General features: G+C 55.4%; 1 protein-coding gene across 1 annotated transcript in view; it reads left to right on the top strand.

Moving 5' to 3' along the window:
• ALOX5 (arachidonate 5-lipoxygenase) overlaps window positions 1-18980 on the top strand; it is a 39390-nt gene extending 20410 nt beyond the window's left edge. Inside the window, exons 5-14 of the mRNA XM_046027848.1 lie at window positions 5653-5759; window positions 7513-7685; window positions 10973-11119; window positions 13275-13478; window positions 14187-14273; window positions 15698-15876; window positions 16195-16316; window positions 16701-16801; window positions 17108-17278; window positions 18291-18980. Coding sequence (XP_045883804.1) covers window positions 5653-5759; window positions 7513-7685; window positions 10973-11119; window positions 13275-13478; window positions 14187-14273; window positions 15698-15876; window positions 16195-16316; window positions 16701-16801; window positions 17108-17278; window positions 18291-18470 — 1471 coding nt within the window. The 3' untranslated portion in view covers window positions 18471-18980. The remainder of the gene's footprint in view (window positions 1-5652; window positions 5760-7512; window positions 7686-10972; window positions 11120-13274; window positions 13479-14186; window positions 14274-15697; window positions 15877-16194; window positions 16317-16700; window positions 16802-17107; window positions 17279-18290) is intronic.
• The last annotated feature ends 510 nt before the right edge of the window (window positions 18981-19490 follow it).

The following is a 19490-nucleotide window of genomic DNA, read 5'->3' as shown; positions in this document are numbered from 1 at the left end:
CCACCTAGCCATGCCCAAACTGCTAACCCACCCTCTGTGACACCATTTCTACATGTTCTTGGAGTTCCCTGGGGGATTCCAGTGTATAGTCAGGGCTGGAACCACTGGCCTCCAGGCCTCCCTTGGCCTCATCCTCCACCCAGTTGCCTGTGTGGTCATGTCTATCCCCTGGGGCCTCAGGATGTATGTCCTTCCCTCCCAGCTCTGTCATCCCTCCCTGAGACATTCAGAAATGCCCTTCTACCTGCTTCCCTAGGATCCATCCAGCATAGCAATTGGAAGTTCATTCTCAAGTGCCCATATATTTTGTTGGAAGCTCCTTCTACAAAGGCAAATATAATTCTTTTACTTCCCCATAAAACCCTCACTGATTACCCCAGTTCCAGGAGAGAGCCTGCACATCTCTGCCGGGCTCCTCTGCCTTCCCTCCTGCCCCCAGATACAGAGGACATCCCAGCCATATGCATCCAGAACTAGTTAGCAAGGCATCTTCATGCCCTTTGTCTTTGCCTGTGCCATTCCCTGCAACTCAGATACCATTCTTCCCTTCTTGGCCTAAACTCATCATTTTTCAGGACCTTCTCCCAGAAGCTCCTAGAAGCCCCTGGGCCTGAGTGAGGTCTCCTCCCTTGTGCTCCCCAGTACTGGCCGCACAGGCCACCATTTCTCCAATGACATCACAGCCCGTCTTTCTCCACATCTGCTGTATAACTTGGTCCCTTGAACTGTGGACCATTTGGCAGGAACAAGCAAAGAAATCTTGAAATGGGTGCTCAGCCCCTCCTGCTACAGCACAGCTTGCAGGGTCGGGGGGTCAGCTAAGCCCTGCCTCTGCTGGTTGAGCACCATGAGGTTCTAAGAAGGAAACTGGAGATGTGCCCCCTGCCTTTGAGGAGGGTGCAGCCTGAATGAAGGGGACTGGACCTCAAGGAGATAGCTCAGAGTACCCTCCACCCTAAGAAGATGAGGGGCACGTGGGAGAGGCCTCTGGGCCAGCGGAGAGTGATGTTAGGGAAGCTAACTTCTCTGAGCCTCAGAGTCTCACCTGAAGAATGAGACCACAGCTCCTGCTCAGGGCTATTGTGAGAATATAATGGGGCCACATATGTCAACCCTGCACAGAGAAGATGCTCCCTAAAAACAGCATTAGTTCCCACCCATTCTTGGTCATGGGGTCAGGCCAACAGGACCCAGGTCTCCACCTTCACACACCAGCTGAACACCAGCCCCCTCAGATTGGCTTCCGCCCTCAAGGACTCACAGAGGACCCCTCATTGTGTCTGGTGTTGTCTTCTTATGGGGACCATGAAGTCTTCACAGCGGGAAGCCATCTGGCCTGGCCTTGCAGTGAGCAGGCAAACAGGCAGGGGCCTGGAGGAATGGGACAAGGATGGGCTGGCAGAGAGGGCACCTTAGGCCAAGGTCAGCTGTGGCAGGACCTGTTCACAGAACCAAGTGCATTGTAACATTTCCTGGTGGCATCGAAGGAGGAACAACTTGTGCGTTTACTGACCACTCACTGTTTGCAGACTAGAGCTTGACTGCAGGCATTGGTGGCCTGATAAGGGAATGTCCCTTTAAAGGAAATTGAGAAAGAGAGCTTCCTTCCTAGTAAGGTAGAACACTGCAGAAATGGGACTGAGTTCCAGAGGAGGTGACCAGCCTCGTGCCAAGACCAAGGGGCTCGGACCCTCATGCCCTGGGCATTTCCCATCACGTGGGATCAGATGGAGGTGCCTGAAGGGGCACCCTTCTCCCTGAGGTCCCAGGGGCACCTCACTGTGACCATAGATGCCTTCCTGGGAGGGCGGCCTCAGACGAGCTGCCACAGCCTGCACGGACTGCTCCGGGCCTGCGTTTGCGGGGTTCGGTGACAGACAGGGAGCTCTGAGAGGGATCGCTGCTGCATTGCAGAAGCTCGGCCTGGCTGCCTTCAGGGGTCAGAGGAGAGAGCCTAGAGCTGGTGAAGAGGGGAAGCGGGAGAGTAGGGAAGATTGTGGGATGTGGTGTGGATGGACCTGGGATCTGGTTGGAATTCAGGCATAATGGAGAGACTGAAGGGAGACCCCCAGGCTTCCTTGGCCTGTGGATCCGTCTGTCAGGAAAATAGAGTGATCCTTACAAAGGGGAGCTGGGGAAGGAAAGGAGGAGATGAGTGCCGCTTGGGAGCATTGATGAGGTTGAGAGCCCCAGGCAGCCTCTGGTGGTGCCAGCAGGCTCAGGGCCAAAGGCCAGAGCTTGCTTCCAGATAGAATTTTGAACTTGTCTGCTTGTCCCCCAGAATGCAGTGCTTAAGGCTGTAGACTTTAATATTAATAATGAGGAACAATTAGGGCACTACTTGCTAATGTTTGTTGAACTCTTTTTATGAACTGGGCATTCTGTACATTAGGTCAGCCCTGTGAGGCAGGGACAGTCATTGTACCCATTTCACAGGTGAGAAAACTGAGATGCAGCAAGATTAGGGACTTGCCCAAGGCCACGTGGCTGGGGAGTGATGGGGCTGAGATCTTGGGCCAGGCCTTTAACACCTGGTGCTGAGCAGCCCCATTTCAGCTGCCATCTCTCAAGGACTCCCAGCCCTAACGCAGACCCAGCACTTGGGTCAGGGGCTCCAAGACCCCTTGGCCAGCGGGGTCTGACGGGGTGTCCTTGAGGAAGGGACATCCAAGTGCCTGGCAGCCTGCTCTGCATGGACAGTTCCTGATAGGGAGAACCCGCAAAGCCAGCGCCTAGCTAGCCTGTGTCCCTGCAGCCCACGCTGGAGCATGCCACTCTGCCTGCCCATGGCTAAATCAGGTCCTGCTGTGGAAAACAAACTTGTGGCTGAGGTCACCAGAGAGACCTTCCCCATTAAATCTCTGGCTTTGGGCAGCTCAGCCTCCATGCCACTTGTGAGTAATTCTGGGGACTTGTCTCTTCTGAGCCACCTGCTCTGGCTGGAACGAGGCAGCCCTCCTCTGCAGGTGCTGCCCCCCCTCGCCCCAAACAGCAAAACTGTGAAGTGGAAAATGGAGACGCTGTTAGAAGGAAAGGGGCAGGGGAAGCAGAGGAGACTAGAGCTGTCCTCTCTCCTGGCACACAGCAAGCAGCCCAGTGCATGTTGGCGCTGACTGTGTGACCCTGAATGAACCAGTCGCCCTCTTTGGGCTGCAGGTTCCTCTTTGTGCAGTAACAGGTCATCGGCGTCCCACCAGTCCGGTTGTCTGTAAGCATGGAAAAATATTTTGCCTTGAGATGACATGCAAATGTTTTCCTCCTAATTCTACTTCTTCCTGAATCTGTGGCTTCCTCTGGGTACCAGCCCACCCCACCCTGTGCTCAGTGCCAGCCTTTTGTTTTGAAGTCAAAGACACCCAGCTGGGGAGACGAAGAGCCAAGGGCTCTGACTCACTCCCAGTTCCCCACAAGATCCTCAGACCTCAGGACCTCTTTCCTGGGCACCATGTGGCGTGTGCTGGGGCTCCTGGGCCTGCAGAGACCGGGAAGACCTGTCTTCTCCCAGAAACGTGTCCTTTTCCACACCCGGTCTGACAGTGCATGTCACAGTGCAGTTTACTCCTCTTGTTTAACGCTGCTCTCTGCCCCAGGAGGCTGAGCGGACGAGGGAGGTAGACGAGGACAGCAGATGCTGGCTGGGGAAGGGGTAGCGACGCTGATAGCAGCTTCGTGGGGCTGCCTAGCCATGGTGAGGCTCCAAAGCATGTGTGCAAAATAAGCATGCGTGTAAGAGCCCCTCCCTCCTGGGGAGGGGCTCGGATAATGTGTTGAAGAGACCAGTCCAGCCTATAGGACAAGTCCAGCTCATTCTCCAGCCCCGGGGTGCAGAGCACCTGCTGTGCGTATGACACGGCCCAGGCTGCACCCCAGTACCTTCCCGGCACTGCAGCCTCTCCAGAACCCTCAGGCAGCTGGGTCATCCGACTCAGAGAAGGCGAGGCCCATAGAGGTGACCAGCCTCATGGCTCCTGGACCCACTCCCGGGCAGCATGGCCTCCTCCTAGGGGTCCCAGGGCAGCTGGTGCAGAGGAGAAGCATTTGCTAGATTGAGCAGGGGGATCAGAAGGGGAGTCGTAAAGGTGTGCCATGTTCTGCCTCACGTGCCTTTCCCACATCTGGCAGGGCTAGGAGGGAACCCTGCTTTCCTGCATTCAGTCACTCAGACTTGCTGCCCTCGTGCATACTCCCTGGTAGCTCCCCTGGAATGAGATAGCCATCTGTCCCCATCAGCCAGGGTCACTCTGGACAAAACACCCAAAGCTCAGTCCTTTGATGCTGCTGGGAAAGGTGTGAGGTGGCTTTGGAACTCCCACGCAGGCCCCAGCCACCCGCTCCCCACCAAGGAGCGAGTCTAAGGAGGGCCCCTGGCCTGCACAGATTGGGCTGCTGCTTCTGGGGGGCATTGACTCTGCTGCTCATGCCTGGGAGGTGGGTGGATAGGAAGGGGGGTCCCCAGGAGGAGCACTGACCAGCATGGTCCCCTGCCTGGGTGTATACACTGTCTCTCTCAGTCAGTGATCAGGGCAGCCAGAGTCACTGGAGAGCCTGGAGCCCCCAGCTCCGCGCAGAGCAGTGCAGACGCACCCTTGACCTCCGGTGCTGCAGGCAGAAGCAGGGCTCAGCACTACTGGGAAAGCATCATGGGGTGGACTGGGCTGGGGAAGGGGAGCTCCCCTGAGATCAGAGGAGTGTGGGGGTCCTCGAGGCCAGCCCTCCAGATACACTGACCTCACAGACCCAGGAGGAGAACAAAGAGGGCATTTCAGGCAGAGGAACAGCACGTGCAAAGGCCCCAAGTGAGGACATACAAAAGGCAGTGCAGGCGGGAGACTTGAATTCAGGAGTGGGCAGTGAGCATTGACAGTGGGGAGGGAACAGTGTGACTGCCTGGTGCCTTTAGCTGTGGGTGTTCCAGAGAGAGAAACTGAGGCAGAATGTGTCACATGAGCACTGGCCAGAAGGCCCTAACCTCAGTCCTGCACCTTGCTTGAGTTAGTAGGGAAGTCGGGGAGACCTCTCCACCCCCCCACCATTCCCAGGCCCATTCCAGAGTTCCCTCCTCCGGTTAAGCCCCTGGAATTGCTCAGACCACTCAGATCTCACTCCTGAGTGTGTGAAGGCTGCTTTTTGGATTTATGAAGCTCCTGTCCTGGCTTATTTGGCTGTCCTGTGTAAGGAGCATTTGGAAAACTCTCTCTCTCTCTCAGTACCAGGCACAGAGCCAGAGTTAGGCAGAAAGTAAGGGATGAACTCAATCAAACTGCTTATGCCCTAAAATTCCAGACGGCTGGCTGGAGTAGCTACGTAGGACCTAGGGTGCTCTGTGCCTGGGAGCTGGTCCCTGATGGGGGCAGCAGAACTTTACTGAATGACTGAAGGCATGGGCGAAAGCTGGTGTGGAGGGGATTGGAGGAACTGTGGGCTGTTCTCAAGGGTGGTTGGCAACTTTCCTTTCCAGGGGAGATGCAGTAGGGAGAGCATCAGCGTCGGTGCTGGTTCCTGTCCTGGTTCCACCAGGCCAACCAGCTGTCCTCTCAGAGCGGTCCTGGGTTCAGTTCCTTGCTGCCCAGGAGGCCACAGTGTGAAGGGGCTGTGTGGAGGGGGGCAAGGCCAGAGCGAGAGCGAGTGGGGACGCTGTCTCCTGGTCTGCAGGATGGAGAACCTGTTCATCAACCGCTTCATGCACATGTTCCAGTCTTCCTGGAGTGACTTCGCTGATTTCGAGAAAATCTTTGTCAAGATCAGCAACACTATTTCTGGTGAGCGTACACAGCCTTTTCCAGGGGTCTCTCGTGGGGCTGGGGAGATTTGCTGGGGATTAGGAAAGGGCCGCCCCACCCCTGCTCCCACATGGCCACTGGCTCCTCCCCATCAGCCAGGCCCGCACCCCTGCCACAGCCCCCGCAGTTTCCCAGTGGTCCCCCTCCTGCCCAGAGCTTTCCCCTCCTTGGACACTCAGGGCTCACCCTCAACCTCACTTCGTCATCAAATGTCTCAGAAGTGTCAGAACTTTGTATTTACGTGAATCGGTCATTTATGGTACATCTGATCAGAGTAAAGGCAGAACTTAGCTTGTTTTTTAAGCATTTACAGAAAAGTGACCTTGGGTTTGATTGGACTAGGATGTGTTTGGTAGGTGTTGACTTGCAATAGCAACATAATTATCAGGGATGGTCCAAGAAGGAAAAACAGAAAAGATAAGGAAACAGGAATGATGGATGAAGAATGGGTGTTGAAATAAGCACCTGGGAAGACCCTGCGCAGACTTCTCCCCAGGAGGCCCCTCTGCTCCCTCCATCTCCCCCCTTCTCCCCTCCTTCTCCCTCCTTCTCCCCTCTTCTCCCTTCAGCTTAGGTGGAAGGTCTGGAGTCCCCCTCTCCCCTAGAGGCACAATGTTGTACAGCAGATCTCTAGAACATATTCATCTTGCTTAACTGAAACTTCTTGGTCATGGGGTAGTAACTCCGCATTTCCCCTCCCGCAGCTCCTGGCAACCACCATTCTGACTTTAGGAGTGGGACTGTTAACGACCACCTGTCAGTGGCATCATGTAGTATTTGTCTCCCCATGACTGGCAGGTTTCCTTAGCATCGTGTCCTCCACGTTCACCCACGCTGGCAAACTGCATGGTGTCCTTCCTTTCTTAAGGCTGTTTCCACACCTCAGCTCTTAGGAAGTGTGTTGCAGTGACCATGGGAGTGTGGCCATCTCTTCCAGATCCTGATTTAAGTTCCTTGGGATAAATACCCAGAAGTGGGATCGCTGGATCATACAGTAGTTCTACTTTTAATTTTGGGGGACCCCACCCTACTGTTTTCCATAGTGGCCACACATTTTGCATTCCCACCAGCAGTGCACAAGGTTCCAGTTTCTCCACACCCTCTCCACCCCCCGCTGTCTTGTTCTTATGGTAGCCATCCGGACAGGTGCGAAGACATACCCCACTGTGGTTCTCACTTGCACTTCCCTGATGCTTAGTGACATTGAGCAATTTTTCATATACCTGCTGGCCATTTGTACGTCTTCTTCGGAAAAATGTCTGTTCCAGTCTTTTGTCTATTTGATAATCAGGTTATTAGTTTTTTTGCTATTGAGTTGTAGGAGCTCTTTATATATTTTGGAGATGAACCATTTATCAGATGTTCAGTTCACACGTTTGCTACTTTGTAGGATCGTTTCACTCTGTTGACTGTTCCTTTGCTGTGCAGAAACCTTTTAGTTTGGTGCGATCCCATTTGTCCATTTTTGGTGGTTTTCTTGAGAACAGAATTCCCCCAGAAACTTTCTGAGCCACCAGGGGCAGCTCATGGAGGGCAGGGTAGTGCCATGTCCTGAGCCAGGGGTCGGGCAGTAGGGCACAGCCAGCGGGATTCATGGTTGACCAGCTGGCCGACAAACACCTGGGGGATGGGACCCAGCAGGGACTCTGGTCCTCAGCCAGGGTCAGAAGGGCTGCAGCCCGGGTTGCCGTTACTCAGAGCTCGGGCAAGGCCACAGTTTTCTCCCCTTCAGAGCGGGTCATGAACCACTGGCAGGAAGACCTCATGTTTGGCTACCAGTTCCTGAATGGCTGCAACCCAGTGTTGATCCGGCGCTGCACAAAACTGCCCAAGAAGCTCCCTGTGACCACAGAGATGGTGGAGTGCAGCCTGGAGCGGCAGCTCACCTTGCAGCAGGAGGTCGAGGTAGGACCTGGTTATTGGATGACTTCAGCCACCGCCAGCTCAGATGGCTAGGTCACCCTCTGTGGGGCAGAAAGCACTTTCTGCTGGCTGGTGCTCACAAACCTGTCTCCAGGCACCTCTGCCAGGCTGAGGAGGAGATCAGCTGCCCTCGGTGAGGGGGGTCTCCTCCTTTCCCTGGGCATTTATGGAAAATGTCTTGTCCAGTGTGGGAGGAAGCATTGACGGTGGTAATTCTCAGTGCTCAGGGCTGGGAGCATGCCTGTATTTTCAATATCCGTGTCACTAATTAAAAGAGCTCCCCCTCAGTAGGGGCTAGTTGTGGGCCAGGCTTTGTGACAGAAGCTTTACACACACGGCTGTCGGGTTGTCACCAACCTTGCAAAAGTAAGGAAACTGGAGAAAGACGCAAGCACAAGGAAAAAGGAGAAAATGGGTGGAATTTTTAACTTTCTAATCAAAAATGTTGGTGTCTTCTGCTTCTGCCCTCACCTTCCTCCCAGCCCTCCTTCTGGCTCACCTGCAGGGAGCTGAGACCCAGAGACAGCCCTGGCTCTCCAGTCGGTTGGCCTCTCCCACCAGAGCCAGCACAACGGTCCCCTGCTCCCAGGTGTCTAGGTGGCCTTCTGTTTCTGGTCACATGTCTTGTTTGCTCAGCTTGCCTTGGGGCCCCAGCGAGGGAAGGGTGGTCTGTGCCATCTGTGGACAGCCCGCTCAGCCCCCACCACCTGCTCACCTGGCTCTAGAGGGCCACCTGCCCAGCTGACTGTCCCCCACCCCAGGGCACATGGTCCCAACCCCTGTACCCTAGACTGTCCAGGCCCCAGGACGCTAACGGGTCACATGGGCCGCTGACCAGGGCTGCACACGCTCCACACAGCCACATACTCACACACATGCACACACAGTGGTATCCTTTGTAGATTCCATTTCTGGCCAGATGAACAGTGATTCGGTGGCTATGGGTTCCACACTTCAAGCCAGAGAATCCTACAAGCTCGAGAGCCACAGTGTTGTACAATGGGAAGGGACTGCATAGCCCTCTGGCCAGCGGACAGCTTCTGCTTCTCCAGGGCTGGGGGTTGTGGCTATCTTTGTCAGAATGGCCACCTTTCCTCTGAGTGATGGTCTAGATGCTCAGCCGTGGTTTTTGTCACAAAGCAATAATCTAATAGCCACCACTGACTAGAGTGTTACGTGCCATCCATCTCTTAAACACACACCACCCATCTCTTACACATGCCTCCCATCTCTTACACACACACCACCTATTTCTTACATGCCATCCCTTACACACATTTCCCATCTCTTACACACACACCACCTATTTCTTACATGCCATCCCTTACACACATTTCCCATCTCTGACACACACCTCCCATTTCCTATAGCACAATTCTTAATTCCCTGAATCAGTCATTAGGGCCAGGAAAATGGAGCCTATGGACCAAAAGGAGAGGACAGGGACACCAGACAGGCAAGAACACCAGTATCCAGTGCAGAATCCCAGAACATCAGAACTAAGAGATAGGGTCTCCCTCCTCACTTTTAGAAGGATGACACTGAGACCCAGAGAGAGGAGATGACTTGAGATAACAGAGCAGTGCCCCTGGTACGGGCCCAAATTCCAGGCCACCTGGTTCCCTGGCCTGGGTTCCCAGGGCCTCTTGTTAGCCTGGCATTCATCCCTTTAACTAACCTAGGTCTCCTCGAGATTGGATTGGCAGCCATTCCTGGGCAGTACTCACGATGGTCATGTCCACTCTGACAGTCCAGTTGTCCAGCCATCACAGGAGCCCACCCAGCCCAGTGACCCACCAACCCATAGGCCTCTACCTTTTTTTTTTCTTTAAAGATTTTATTTATTTATTTGACAGAGATCACAAGTAGGGAGAGAGGCAGGCAGAGAGAGAGAGAGAGGAGGAAGCAGGCTCCCTGCCAAGCAGAGAGCCCGATGCAGGGCTCCATCCCAGGACCCTGGGATCATGACCTGAGCAAAAGGCAGAGGCTTTAACCCATTGAGCCACCCAGGCGCCCCCCATAGGCCTCTACCTTCTTGACAAGGTGATCCTGAGGGGTCTGGTCACACGCTATCCTGAAACCAGCTTCTCCCCACACTCCTGCCCTGATGAGCAGTGGGCACAAACTCCGTCCTCTCCACCTCTGCCTCACACACATTGCAGACAGACAGCCCAGAGCTCATCACTGGTGCCAGGTGACTGCCAAGGTCCATCAAGCTGAAAAAGGAGGAAGATGGTGACCAGGCCCTTAGCTCCTGTCCCATGTTCGGTCCCCCCTAAGGGGGATTCCTAAAGTTTGTTCTGGGCGGTCCAGCACGCCCTCTGCAGGGTTGTGGACACACATTTCACCTGAGCACTGGTGGAACCGGCTCTGCAGCATCAGGGACCGCCCCCCCCCCCCCCAGCTGCATCCATTACTTGCTTAAAATGAGAAAAGCTTTAGAAGAAGCTCCCCATCCTCCTCCCAAATTCTTCAAGTTCTGGCCTGAGGGGGCCCCAGCCAAGAAAGGAACCCTCACAGCTCTCAGGTTGGGCTTCCTGTAGAAGACTGATCTGTAGTCTGTGAAGAGTGACTTTCTCCCTTCCCTACATCCCAGAAACATAACTTTTTTTTTTTAAAGTATAACAACCCCAGAAAAAGAGCCCAAATCAGGAGTGTCAGCAAGATCAATGAATTTTCACTGAGTGACCCCCGCCTTGCCACCAGCCTCAGACCAGGCTGCAGAACACACCATCCAGGGACACAACCGCTCTTGCCCCCAAAGAATGTACCCTCCCCCAAGGCCTAAGGACCCCACCCAGTACCCTGCAGACCCCTGCCCCTGCAGATGCCCCTGCAGAAGCTTCCACCCCCGAAGATATGGCCCCATTTCTCTTCCCGAGAGTGACATGTCGTGACACCATGTAAGTGCAGCCCAGCGGCAGTGCTCCTTGGAATTTGTGTTCTTGTCTATCTCGTCTGCACCCTATCTGCTTTCTTATGATGCTGCCACTCTGAGGGATCATCCAGCATCTTGCATGAGGGCCACGCAGCTTCCAGGGACAACACATGCAGACCAGGCCCCTGCCATTCCTTCACATCACCAGAAAACCGCCACAGCCTCTGAACACTCTGGATGCGAATCAGCCCAGAGAGAACAAAACTGTCCATTCGGAGCTCCGATCAGATGCTAGGGGCCTCTAAACCCACCTCTCCTCCCCCTGGGCCTGGTTCTTGGGTCCATCTCTGGCTGAGACTAATGCAGCCATATTTCTTCTTGCCTCCTGCAGCAAGGGAACATCTTCATCGTGGACTTTGAGCTGCTGGATGGCATTGATGCCAACAAAACAGACCCCTGCACCCTGCAGTTCCTGGCAGCGCCCATCTGCTTGCTGTACAAGAATCTGGCCAACAAGATTGTCCCCATTGCCATCCAGGTAGGCCATCACCCTGTTCCTTTCCTGGACAGCTCTTCCCTCAGCAGCCAGGGCTTGGCAGGGAGTTTCCTGGGTGTCTCCACCTGAACCTCCAGGAGGAGGTGACCACTCTGCCTCGCACCTCCTCGGGAGGGTGCAGAAAGCTGAAGGCTGTGCCAGGTGGATAGGAAGAACAAGAACTTAGGGCTTCCTGCCAGCAGTGGGGAGAGCTGGCCCCAAGCAACAGGAAGGGCTCCCTTCCCCAAAATACACTTGACAGATTCCCTCTGAGCACCTGCCCTGGGATAACATACTACCCACCTCGCTCCCTCCCAGCATCCTGACCAGGGGCCCCAAGTCAGAACATCAAAAGGGGTCTGGCAGGTGAGGCTGTGAAATGAGCTAGAGACTGAGGCCACCAGGGGGTACCATGGAGGCTGGGGTCAGAAAGGGGCCCGTCCTGCAATACTGCCTTCTAGTGCCCAGGGGTTCTTGTTTCTACCAAAGATGATGGAGGAGAAAGAGGGGCAGTTCGGGTGAATGGAGGCAGGGGCAGAGCATCCTCTCTCCCACCCCTGGCTCCTGCTTCCTCAGAGCACCAAACACTCTGTGACCTCTGGTGTGCAGACAGCAGGAAACAACACCTAGCACAGGACCAGGTGTAGGTCTATGAAGAGGGCTGCTGCCCACGGGCCCCTGTGGGGGACAGATGGACAAGCCATCTGCAGACTTGACTTTGAGCCAGCAGTGAACCGGGCGTTGAGTGCTATGGGCATAAGAGCCACTGGTTTGCCCTGCATTAACCCCATGACAAGACTGTCCCAAAGGTTAGCCTACATATTTTCATGTTGAAATATTTTCAACATATTGGGTAAAACAAAATTACCAGAAGGTTCACCTGTTTCTTTTTACTTTTATTACTGCGTCCACCTGAGCATTTTAAATTCCATATGTGGCTTCCACTAGGCTTCTACTGGACAACACTATGTTCAAAGGAGAGACAGGGAAATTACCTTCCAAAATACTTAACATGACCTTAAGCAGTCCACTGGATTTGGCCCCTCCCCACAGTCCCGGGCAGCTGTCCTCTTCGGTCGGTCACTGCGCAGCCACACTGGTCTCCGAAGCGCCTAAGGGGCAGCCCAGCTCCTGCCCACCCCAGCCCACAGTTCCTTCAGCCCACATGCTGCTCCTCCACTCCAGATAATTCCTTCTCATCCTAAATGTTCACTCCTCCAAGGCTCCCTGTCTTCCTCCAAAAGAGGAGGTAATGACAGTGCTCGCATGACCTCACAGTGTCAAGTCCAGAAGCTGTGCTGGCTCGTGGCTGTTGTCATGGGCAAAGCTAGGGACCAAGGAATTGGTGGGCAGGGAGGGCCGAACGTAGGGCTACTTCTGCAGAGATGACAGCGGCCAGATCATGGACTTTGGGGGCTTTCTTTTCTGGCATTAAGAGGTGACTGGTTTTGGAGAGGGGATTGACATAACATGATTTGCATTTCAGAAAAAAAAAGTCACCTTGGCCCCAGTGTGGAGCTGAAACTAGAAAGGCAAAGGCAAGCTTTGTTTCTCCGACAGGAGGCAGCTGGCTACAAGTCTGGGCTCAAATGACAGGGACCTAGGTCACTGCATCCTGAGGACCTTAGAGCCCTGGAACTGGAGGAGCTAAAGGAGGGCAAGAAGGGAAGTCAGGTGCACCAGCCCGAGCCTGGGGAACAGCAACATTTAAGGGAAGAAGGGAGAAAGGAAACGTATGGGACATGGAAAAGCAGCAGTCAGAGCAGTGGGAAGAACCCAGGAGGGAGAGAGCAGGCAAGGGAGGCGAGAAAGATGGGGGCAGGAGTAGAAGAGCAGAGCAACACACACTAAGCCCCTAAGCTGGTCATCTTGGTCACTGGGCCATCTTAGTCACTTGGTGTCACTCTGGGAGGTAAGTAAAGAGTGTGGCAGATGGTGGAACCGGAGCTCAGAGAGGCTCAGGTGTCCAGTGTCCTACAGCTAGTAGGTGTCGTTACTGGGGTGGCAAACCCTAGACCCTCTGCCCTCCTCCACGATCCTCTCATGACTCCAAGACCACTGTTTAAGAAATTCGGACTCTTCTGGAATTTCCTGAGAGGCTAGGCTTTCCTATATAGAACAAAATATTACCATGTATTTTCTTTCTCCAATGTATCAGCTCAACCAAATCCCAGGAGATGAAAACCCAATTTTTCTCCCTTCTGATGCAAAATATGACTGGCTTCTGGCCAAAATCTGGGTGCGCTCCAGTGACTTCCACGTCCACCAGACCATCACCCACCTTCTGCGCACACACCTGGTATCTGAAGTTTTTGGCATTGCCCTGTACCGCCAGCTGCCCGCTGTTCACCCCATTTTCAAGGTACAGCAAGCTGCCAGTGCCCTCAGCTGGTGAAGGAGGGCATTGGCACATGGTGGGGGGTGGCAGAGGGAGGGAGGCGGGGCCCTGACACCCCCACAGGCTGGGGCCAGGAGTAGGCGGCAGAGAGGGGCGCTTGGGGATGCTCTGGTGGTGGTACTACAGCTCTAAGGCTGCTGGTTCCTGAGGACACGAGGCCTGGGCCTGACAGGGCCTCACTGGCCTGGGAGCAGAGGTTGAAGAGGCAGATGAGGTCTGTGTGACCCTGGTCTGATACCAGGTGCCACCAACACTGCCCTTCTCTTCCTGAATCTTGCTGGTACTGACTCCTGGGACGCGGCAGGCTCTGGGCCTGTTTCCCCATCTGTGCAGCAGGCATCGAAGAGGACACCTGCCTCATAGGATTCCCGTCAGAACCAAAAGAGTTAGCAAATTCCAGAGCTGAAAATACTACCTGGCACATAGTTCAGCTCTACACAAGGGCTGGCTGTTATCATTTTCATCATTATCGGGTCACTAAGCGTCAAAGCGGCAGTCCCAGGCCCCAGCAGCTCACCTGACCTGCACTTCCTCCCTCAGCTCTGGCATCACCCCTCCTCAGCGGACTGGGGTGCAGGGTGCTGGGGGTCTCTGGGGCACACGGGGGGTGCAGCCCTGGTCAGGAGGCCTGGCCAGGCCTTCTCTGAGGCCTTCTCCTGCTCCTCCCCCCAGCTTCTGGTGGCACACGTGCGGTTCACCATCGCCATCAACACCAAGGCCCGTGAGCAGCTCATCTGCGAGTATGGCCTCTTTGACAAGGTGGGCACCTCCCGTCCACCTCTGTGCAGGGCCCTGCCTCTCCAACCCTCCGCCGCCAGCCCAGGTTTCCTCTCAGGAGTCAGGCATCTGGGCACCAGGGTGGCAGTGGGTGCCTGAGAAGGGTGGGGGACTGGAGGCGCTCAGAGTGAAGGCTCCCCAGGTCCTCTGGCCAGTCTGGCCCTTCTCTACGGGTGCCCCCCTCCCCTCCCAATGCACTGTCTGCTGCTCTGCACTTCCTCACGTGGCCTGTGTCACCCCGTACCCTCCTCCTGCTCCTCCCCCATCCTCTGGCTTGTGGCTGTGGATTCTGCTCCCAGCCCCCACTCCTCCCCTCCTGCTCTGCTTCCTCCCCTCAGCTAGGTCTAACCCCTACCCATCCCTCAAGTTCTCCCAGGAAGCACTTTGCCTGGTCTGACCCCTGCCTCGTAGCAGCCCTTGAGCCTCCTAGCAGCCCTTCCCCCGCCTTCCTCCTCTCCTGCCCCGTTACTGAGGCAGCCCACTCATCAGTAAGGCTGAGCCCCCGCGTGGGCTGCAAATAACCAAACCCAAGTCAAACGAGCTGAAGCTGGAAAAGAAGCATAGTCTCTCAAAACGCAGAACATAACGGAGGTGAGGGGCTTCCAATCCCTCCCAAAATGGACTCAGGGACTCAAACAATGGCCTCAGGGGACAAATGCACTGGCTGGCACGCTCTTCTACTCTTTAAACTGTGCGGGCCTCAATCCCCCACCAGTCAGGATCTGCGGACAGGCTTTCCCCCACGGGAGGGGAATGGGCCCTCATCACAGGGAGTGCCAGGCTCATGTCCCCACACAGTGACCGTCCTCTCCCATCCAAACAAAGTCCAGGGAGCAACTCCCATCACTCCAGCTTGGGTCAAACAACCCTGGGACCAACGTGTGGCACTCCAGTATCCAAGTCATCCTTTACAAGGTCCTGTGGCCTACATGCTCAGCCACCGTGTGTGCTGGGATGGGGACCAGGATGCCTCCTGTGCATCTCTCCCGCCCTCACCTAAGCACACAAAGGCCCTCAACAGAGTTGTGTGGCCCTGGGGGCTGGTATCTGCCCCTTTCTTGAGCCCAAAGCTCAGGTCACTGCAGTGCTTGCACTCCGGGCAGCCTGTGCTCAGCACGAGAGCCCTGCCCTCCCACAGCTGCCCCCAGTCCCTGCGCACACCCTTCGGCTGTAACCCCTCGCATTAGATGGGGTCTCCCTAACATCTTCTGTGGGCTGCCTGGGTATTCTCAGAATTAAATAGCCCTCCTACCCCAACTTCCCTACCCCTAGGACATGGGCTTGCCTGTCCGTGTCCCCAGCCACCCGGGCATCCTCTCACAGTTTCTCATGGTGAGCTCTGGGTGAGAAGGCTGGCCAGGGGCGGCCAGCCTCAGTTCATGATGCTCTCTCCCCTCCCACTCAAGGCCAACGCCACAGGGGGCGGTGGGCACGTGCAGATGGTGCAGAGGGCCATGCAGGACCTGACCTACACCTCCCTGTGCTTCCCTGAGGCCATCAAAGCTCGGGGAATGGACAGCGCAGAGGACATTCCCAACTACTTCTACCGGGATGACGGGCTTCTGGTGTGGGAGGCCATCAAGACGTGAGTGCCTGCTGGGGCCAAGGGACCCACTCTGTGCAGAATGAGTAGAGGTCCTGCAGGAGGAGAGGACTGGGGCATTGACAGGCCAGACCAGGGGCCTGGACCACTGACTCAGCGGGCCAGGGCATGGCTCCGTTGTCAGGGCCCTGAGAGAGGGGAAGGTAAGTGGGTGGGGGCAGGAATGAGTGACCCGAGTCTAGACATTAAGGAGTAAGTCACAGGGTCACCAGTGGAACCCGGCCCTGGGGCCCAGGGGCCCAGCTCTGCAGATCCTGGCCAGGTCACCCGCTCCTAGCTGGGCCCCCCCTCCTGAGCCAGGTTCACCGCCGAGGTAGTAGGCATCTACTACCAGAGTGACCAGGTGGTGGCAGAGGACCAGGAGCTGCAGGACTTCGTGAAGGATGTGTACATGTACGGCATGCGGGGCAAGAAGACCTCAGGTACAGACCGCCTCCACTCTCCTCCTGGCAGGCTCTGCTCTTCCCTGCACCTCTGACTTTCCTTGGGCAGCGCTGGCCCATGGCATCCACCTTAGCGCCTGCTGCTGGGGCCAGAGCTCCCAAGAGACCCGTGCCCACCAGTATGTCTCATGGGGACACCTCAGGGACTTTCTGCAGCCACTGAGAACCAGGGTCGAAAACATCAGGAACACTGGGCCATTGTCCCCTTCCAGCGTCTTGCCCGTGCCTGGGTCCCCAAAGTCCTTGTATGGGAGAACTCAGGGACTGGGGGAAGGAAGGGGAAAGGTGTCTGTGGGTCATCGGTCCACTGTGCCCTCTGTCCCCCGGGGTTGGGGCCTCAGCCAGCCCCTGGCTCTGCCCTAGGTTTCCCCAAGTCCATCAAGACCAGAGAGAAGTTGTCGGAGTACCTAACAGTAGTGATCTTCACAGCCTCAGCCCAGCATGCAGCAGTCAACTTTGGCCAGGTGGGCTAAGGCAGGGCGGGTCCTCTGGGCAGGACATTGCCAGAGTCACCTTACCTTGACTGCTGCTGATGGCCCAGACAGAGCCACCCCTCTTTCTAGTCTTCTGGGGCTGGTCTCGGGCAACCTCAGGGCCAGCTGGAGAGGGGTACCGTGGGCAGGCCCTGCTGGAGCAGGAGGTGATGGGAAGGAGGAAGGGAAGTGTCTGGTGGTTGCTCTCTCTGTGGGGCAGGTAGAGGATGGTCTGCTGCGGAGGGGGTGGCAGCTGGCTGACGAGGGGCCCACCCATGTCTGTGGCTGCCCCTGCAGTATGACTGGTGCTCCTGGATCCCCAACGCCCCGCCAACCATGCGGGCCCCACCACCAACGGCCAAAGGTGTGGTCACCATCGAGCAGATTGTGGATACGCTGCCAGACCGCGGCCGCTCCTGCTGGCATCTGGGCGCAGTATGGGCACTAAGCCAGTTCCAAGAAAATGAGGTGAGCCCTCTAAGGGGCAGGTTGCCCAGATTTAACCCATTCCTCCTTCTCAGGCCTTTTCGATTAAGGGCTTAGGCTGGACACCTGTTCTCCTGACTTCCAAGGCTGGGGGTGCCTAGGGGGTCCCAAGGCCTGTGCCCGGCTGGAGCTCAGGGTGGGGGAGGGGCAGGAGAGCACAGGGATTCTGCTCCACTGGTGACTACCCAGAGGGGACAACTGGGTATCCTGCCAGACACTCCCATGCACATACACCTTACTGAACCTAATGTCAAAGCTGGGTATCTCAGACGCAACCCCATGACATTAGCTCAGTAGCACACAGAATGACTGCCAATTCAATCAGCCCCAGACCCATGGGCACTTTAGGGGGCATTGAGGTTGCTTTGGGGACTTTGCTAATGTGTGGGTCCCTCACTAACATTTTTGTACGTGTCTTTGCACATGTGTTCAGGAGGGCCAGATGACGTGCTCTTTGTAGAGGAATTCTGGGTCAGAAATCATTGAGACCAATGTGTCCTCTACAAACTAATCCCAAATCCCATTCTTTCTAGCCCTGGCTATGAAACTTGGTAACAATCCCATAATTTTGAAAAAGACAGATCTAGTTTTAATTTGGAGACATCTGTGTGAGTGTGGAAATGAGCACAGCACCACAACAGGGCCCGGCCGTGGCTGTCCCAGGCTGTAGAGGCTAGCACTGGCCCCCGTGCTCCCAGAGCTCAGACAGGAACGCAGCAGTGCCGCGGAGGACAGGGCCCAGCAGGAGCGGACTGCCGCCCACCCGCCCGCCACAGCCCCCCTGCACCTGCACCATCCCATACACGGCAGCTGTTTCTCCCATTTACCTGAGACCCTAGACCGGGGGCATTCTTGGGGTACTCTCAGCAGGGGGTAGAGAAGGGGAAATGAGCACATGCTTCCTCACTTCCCCAGGTTGGTCTCTGGGGGTGAGACAAGGCCTGTCAGTTTGCATCACCTCAACAAAGATTAACCTGTCTGTTTCGGCCCTTAGCTGTTCCTGGGCATGTACCCAGAAGAGCATTTCATTGAGAAGCCTGTAAAAGAGGCCATGGCCCGATTCCGCAAGAACCTTGACACCATTGTCAGCGTGATCGCTGAGCGCAACAAGAAGAAGAAGCTGCCATATTACTACTTGTCCCCAGACCGGATTCCCAATAGCGTAGCCATCTAAGTGGTCACCTGAGCCAGGCTCATGTGAAAATGGCCAGCTGCTCACAGCCGAGCTCAGCACCCAGCACCTGTGGCAGGGCCACAGGTGGCCCCAGAGCCGACCTCCTGGCCGCTTGCTCTCCAGAGACTGCCCCAGCTCCTCAGGGCCCTGGCTGACTGGCTTCAAACCAAAGGCTTCCAGGTTGGGCCATGTTATGCCTCAGCTTCAGTGCATTTTCCAGTTTGTTCCTCAATCTTTAGTGAATCCCATACTTTGACCACAGTGGGCACACTGCAGGGACCCGTCCTATACAGAGCAGGAGAATGTCACTTCCTGCCCTAGGCCTTGCTCAGTGCTTCCGCAGGGGGAGCGGCGAGAAGTCAGGACCAATATGCTCTTGCTAGGGGGTGTGGAATGTTTATCTTCGATTTATGCTTCGTCCAATTTCCTGCATCTAGTAGGTGCCCAAATAAATCCTTATTGAATGAATGAACTGGTTATCCTAAAAGTAAAGGAGTGCATTTAAAACAAGCATCCATCTGCATGTTATGTTCCAATCACCCCAAACAGCTCACATCCCCTCTCACCACAAAAAAAAAAAAAAAAAAAAAAAAGCCATAATCACTGTGATTCCATCTGGGCAAAAGCTCCATCCACCCACAAACCCCAGTCTAGACAGGAGGTAGTTTTTCCTCTTCATTGCTCAGAAAGCTCAGACATTTTCTTCAGAACACATCCTTAATACCGTCCACCCTGGGGAGGCATCTTTGATTCTCATCTCTACCCACCACCCGCCCACGCCCAGGCCCAGGGCTTTGTCCAAACTTCTGTTGTTTTCTTCCCACATGGTCTCTCCCTTGGGCCCAAAGCCAGTGTAGGACAAGGAACTCACCTTACTTGTGGCACAAGGCACCAGCCTGCTGCTCCCTCATTTCCCTCCTGTAAGGCACCTGGCAGGTTCTAGGCACTATATAGGAACTACAAGAGAGGGCTTAAAGTGACTTGTAAAATGCATTTCTTTTCCCACACCCAAGAAGCAAA

Source organism: Meles meles, chromosome 13 (genome assembly GCF_922984935.1).
Source record: "Meles meles chromosome 13, mMelMel3.1 paternal haplotype, whole genome shotgun sequence".
Taxonomy (NCBI): domain Eukaryota; kingdom Metazoa; phylum Chordata; class Mammalia; order Carnivora; family Mustelidae; genus Meles; species Meles meles.
The sequence above is the reverse complement of the archived record's forward strand: the minus strand, read 5'-3'. Positions and strand labels throughout refer to the sequence as shown.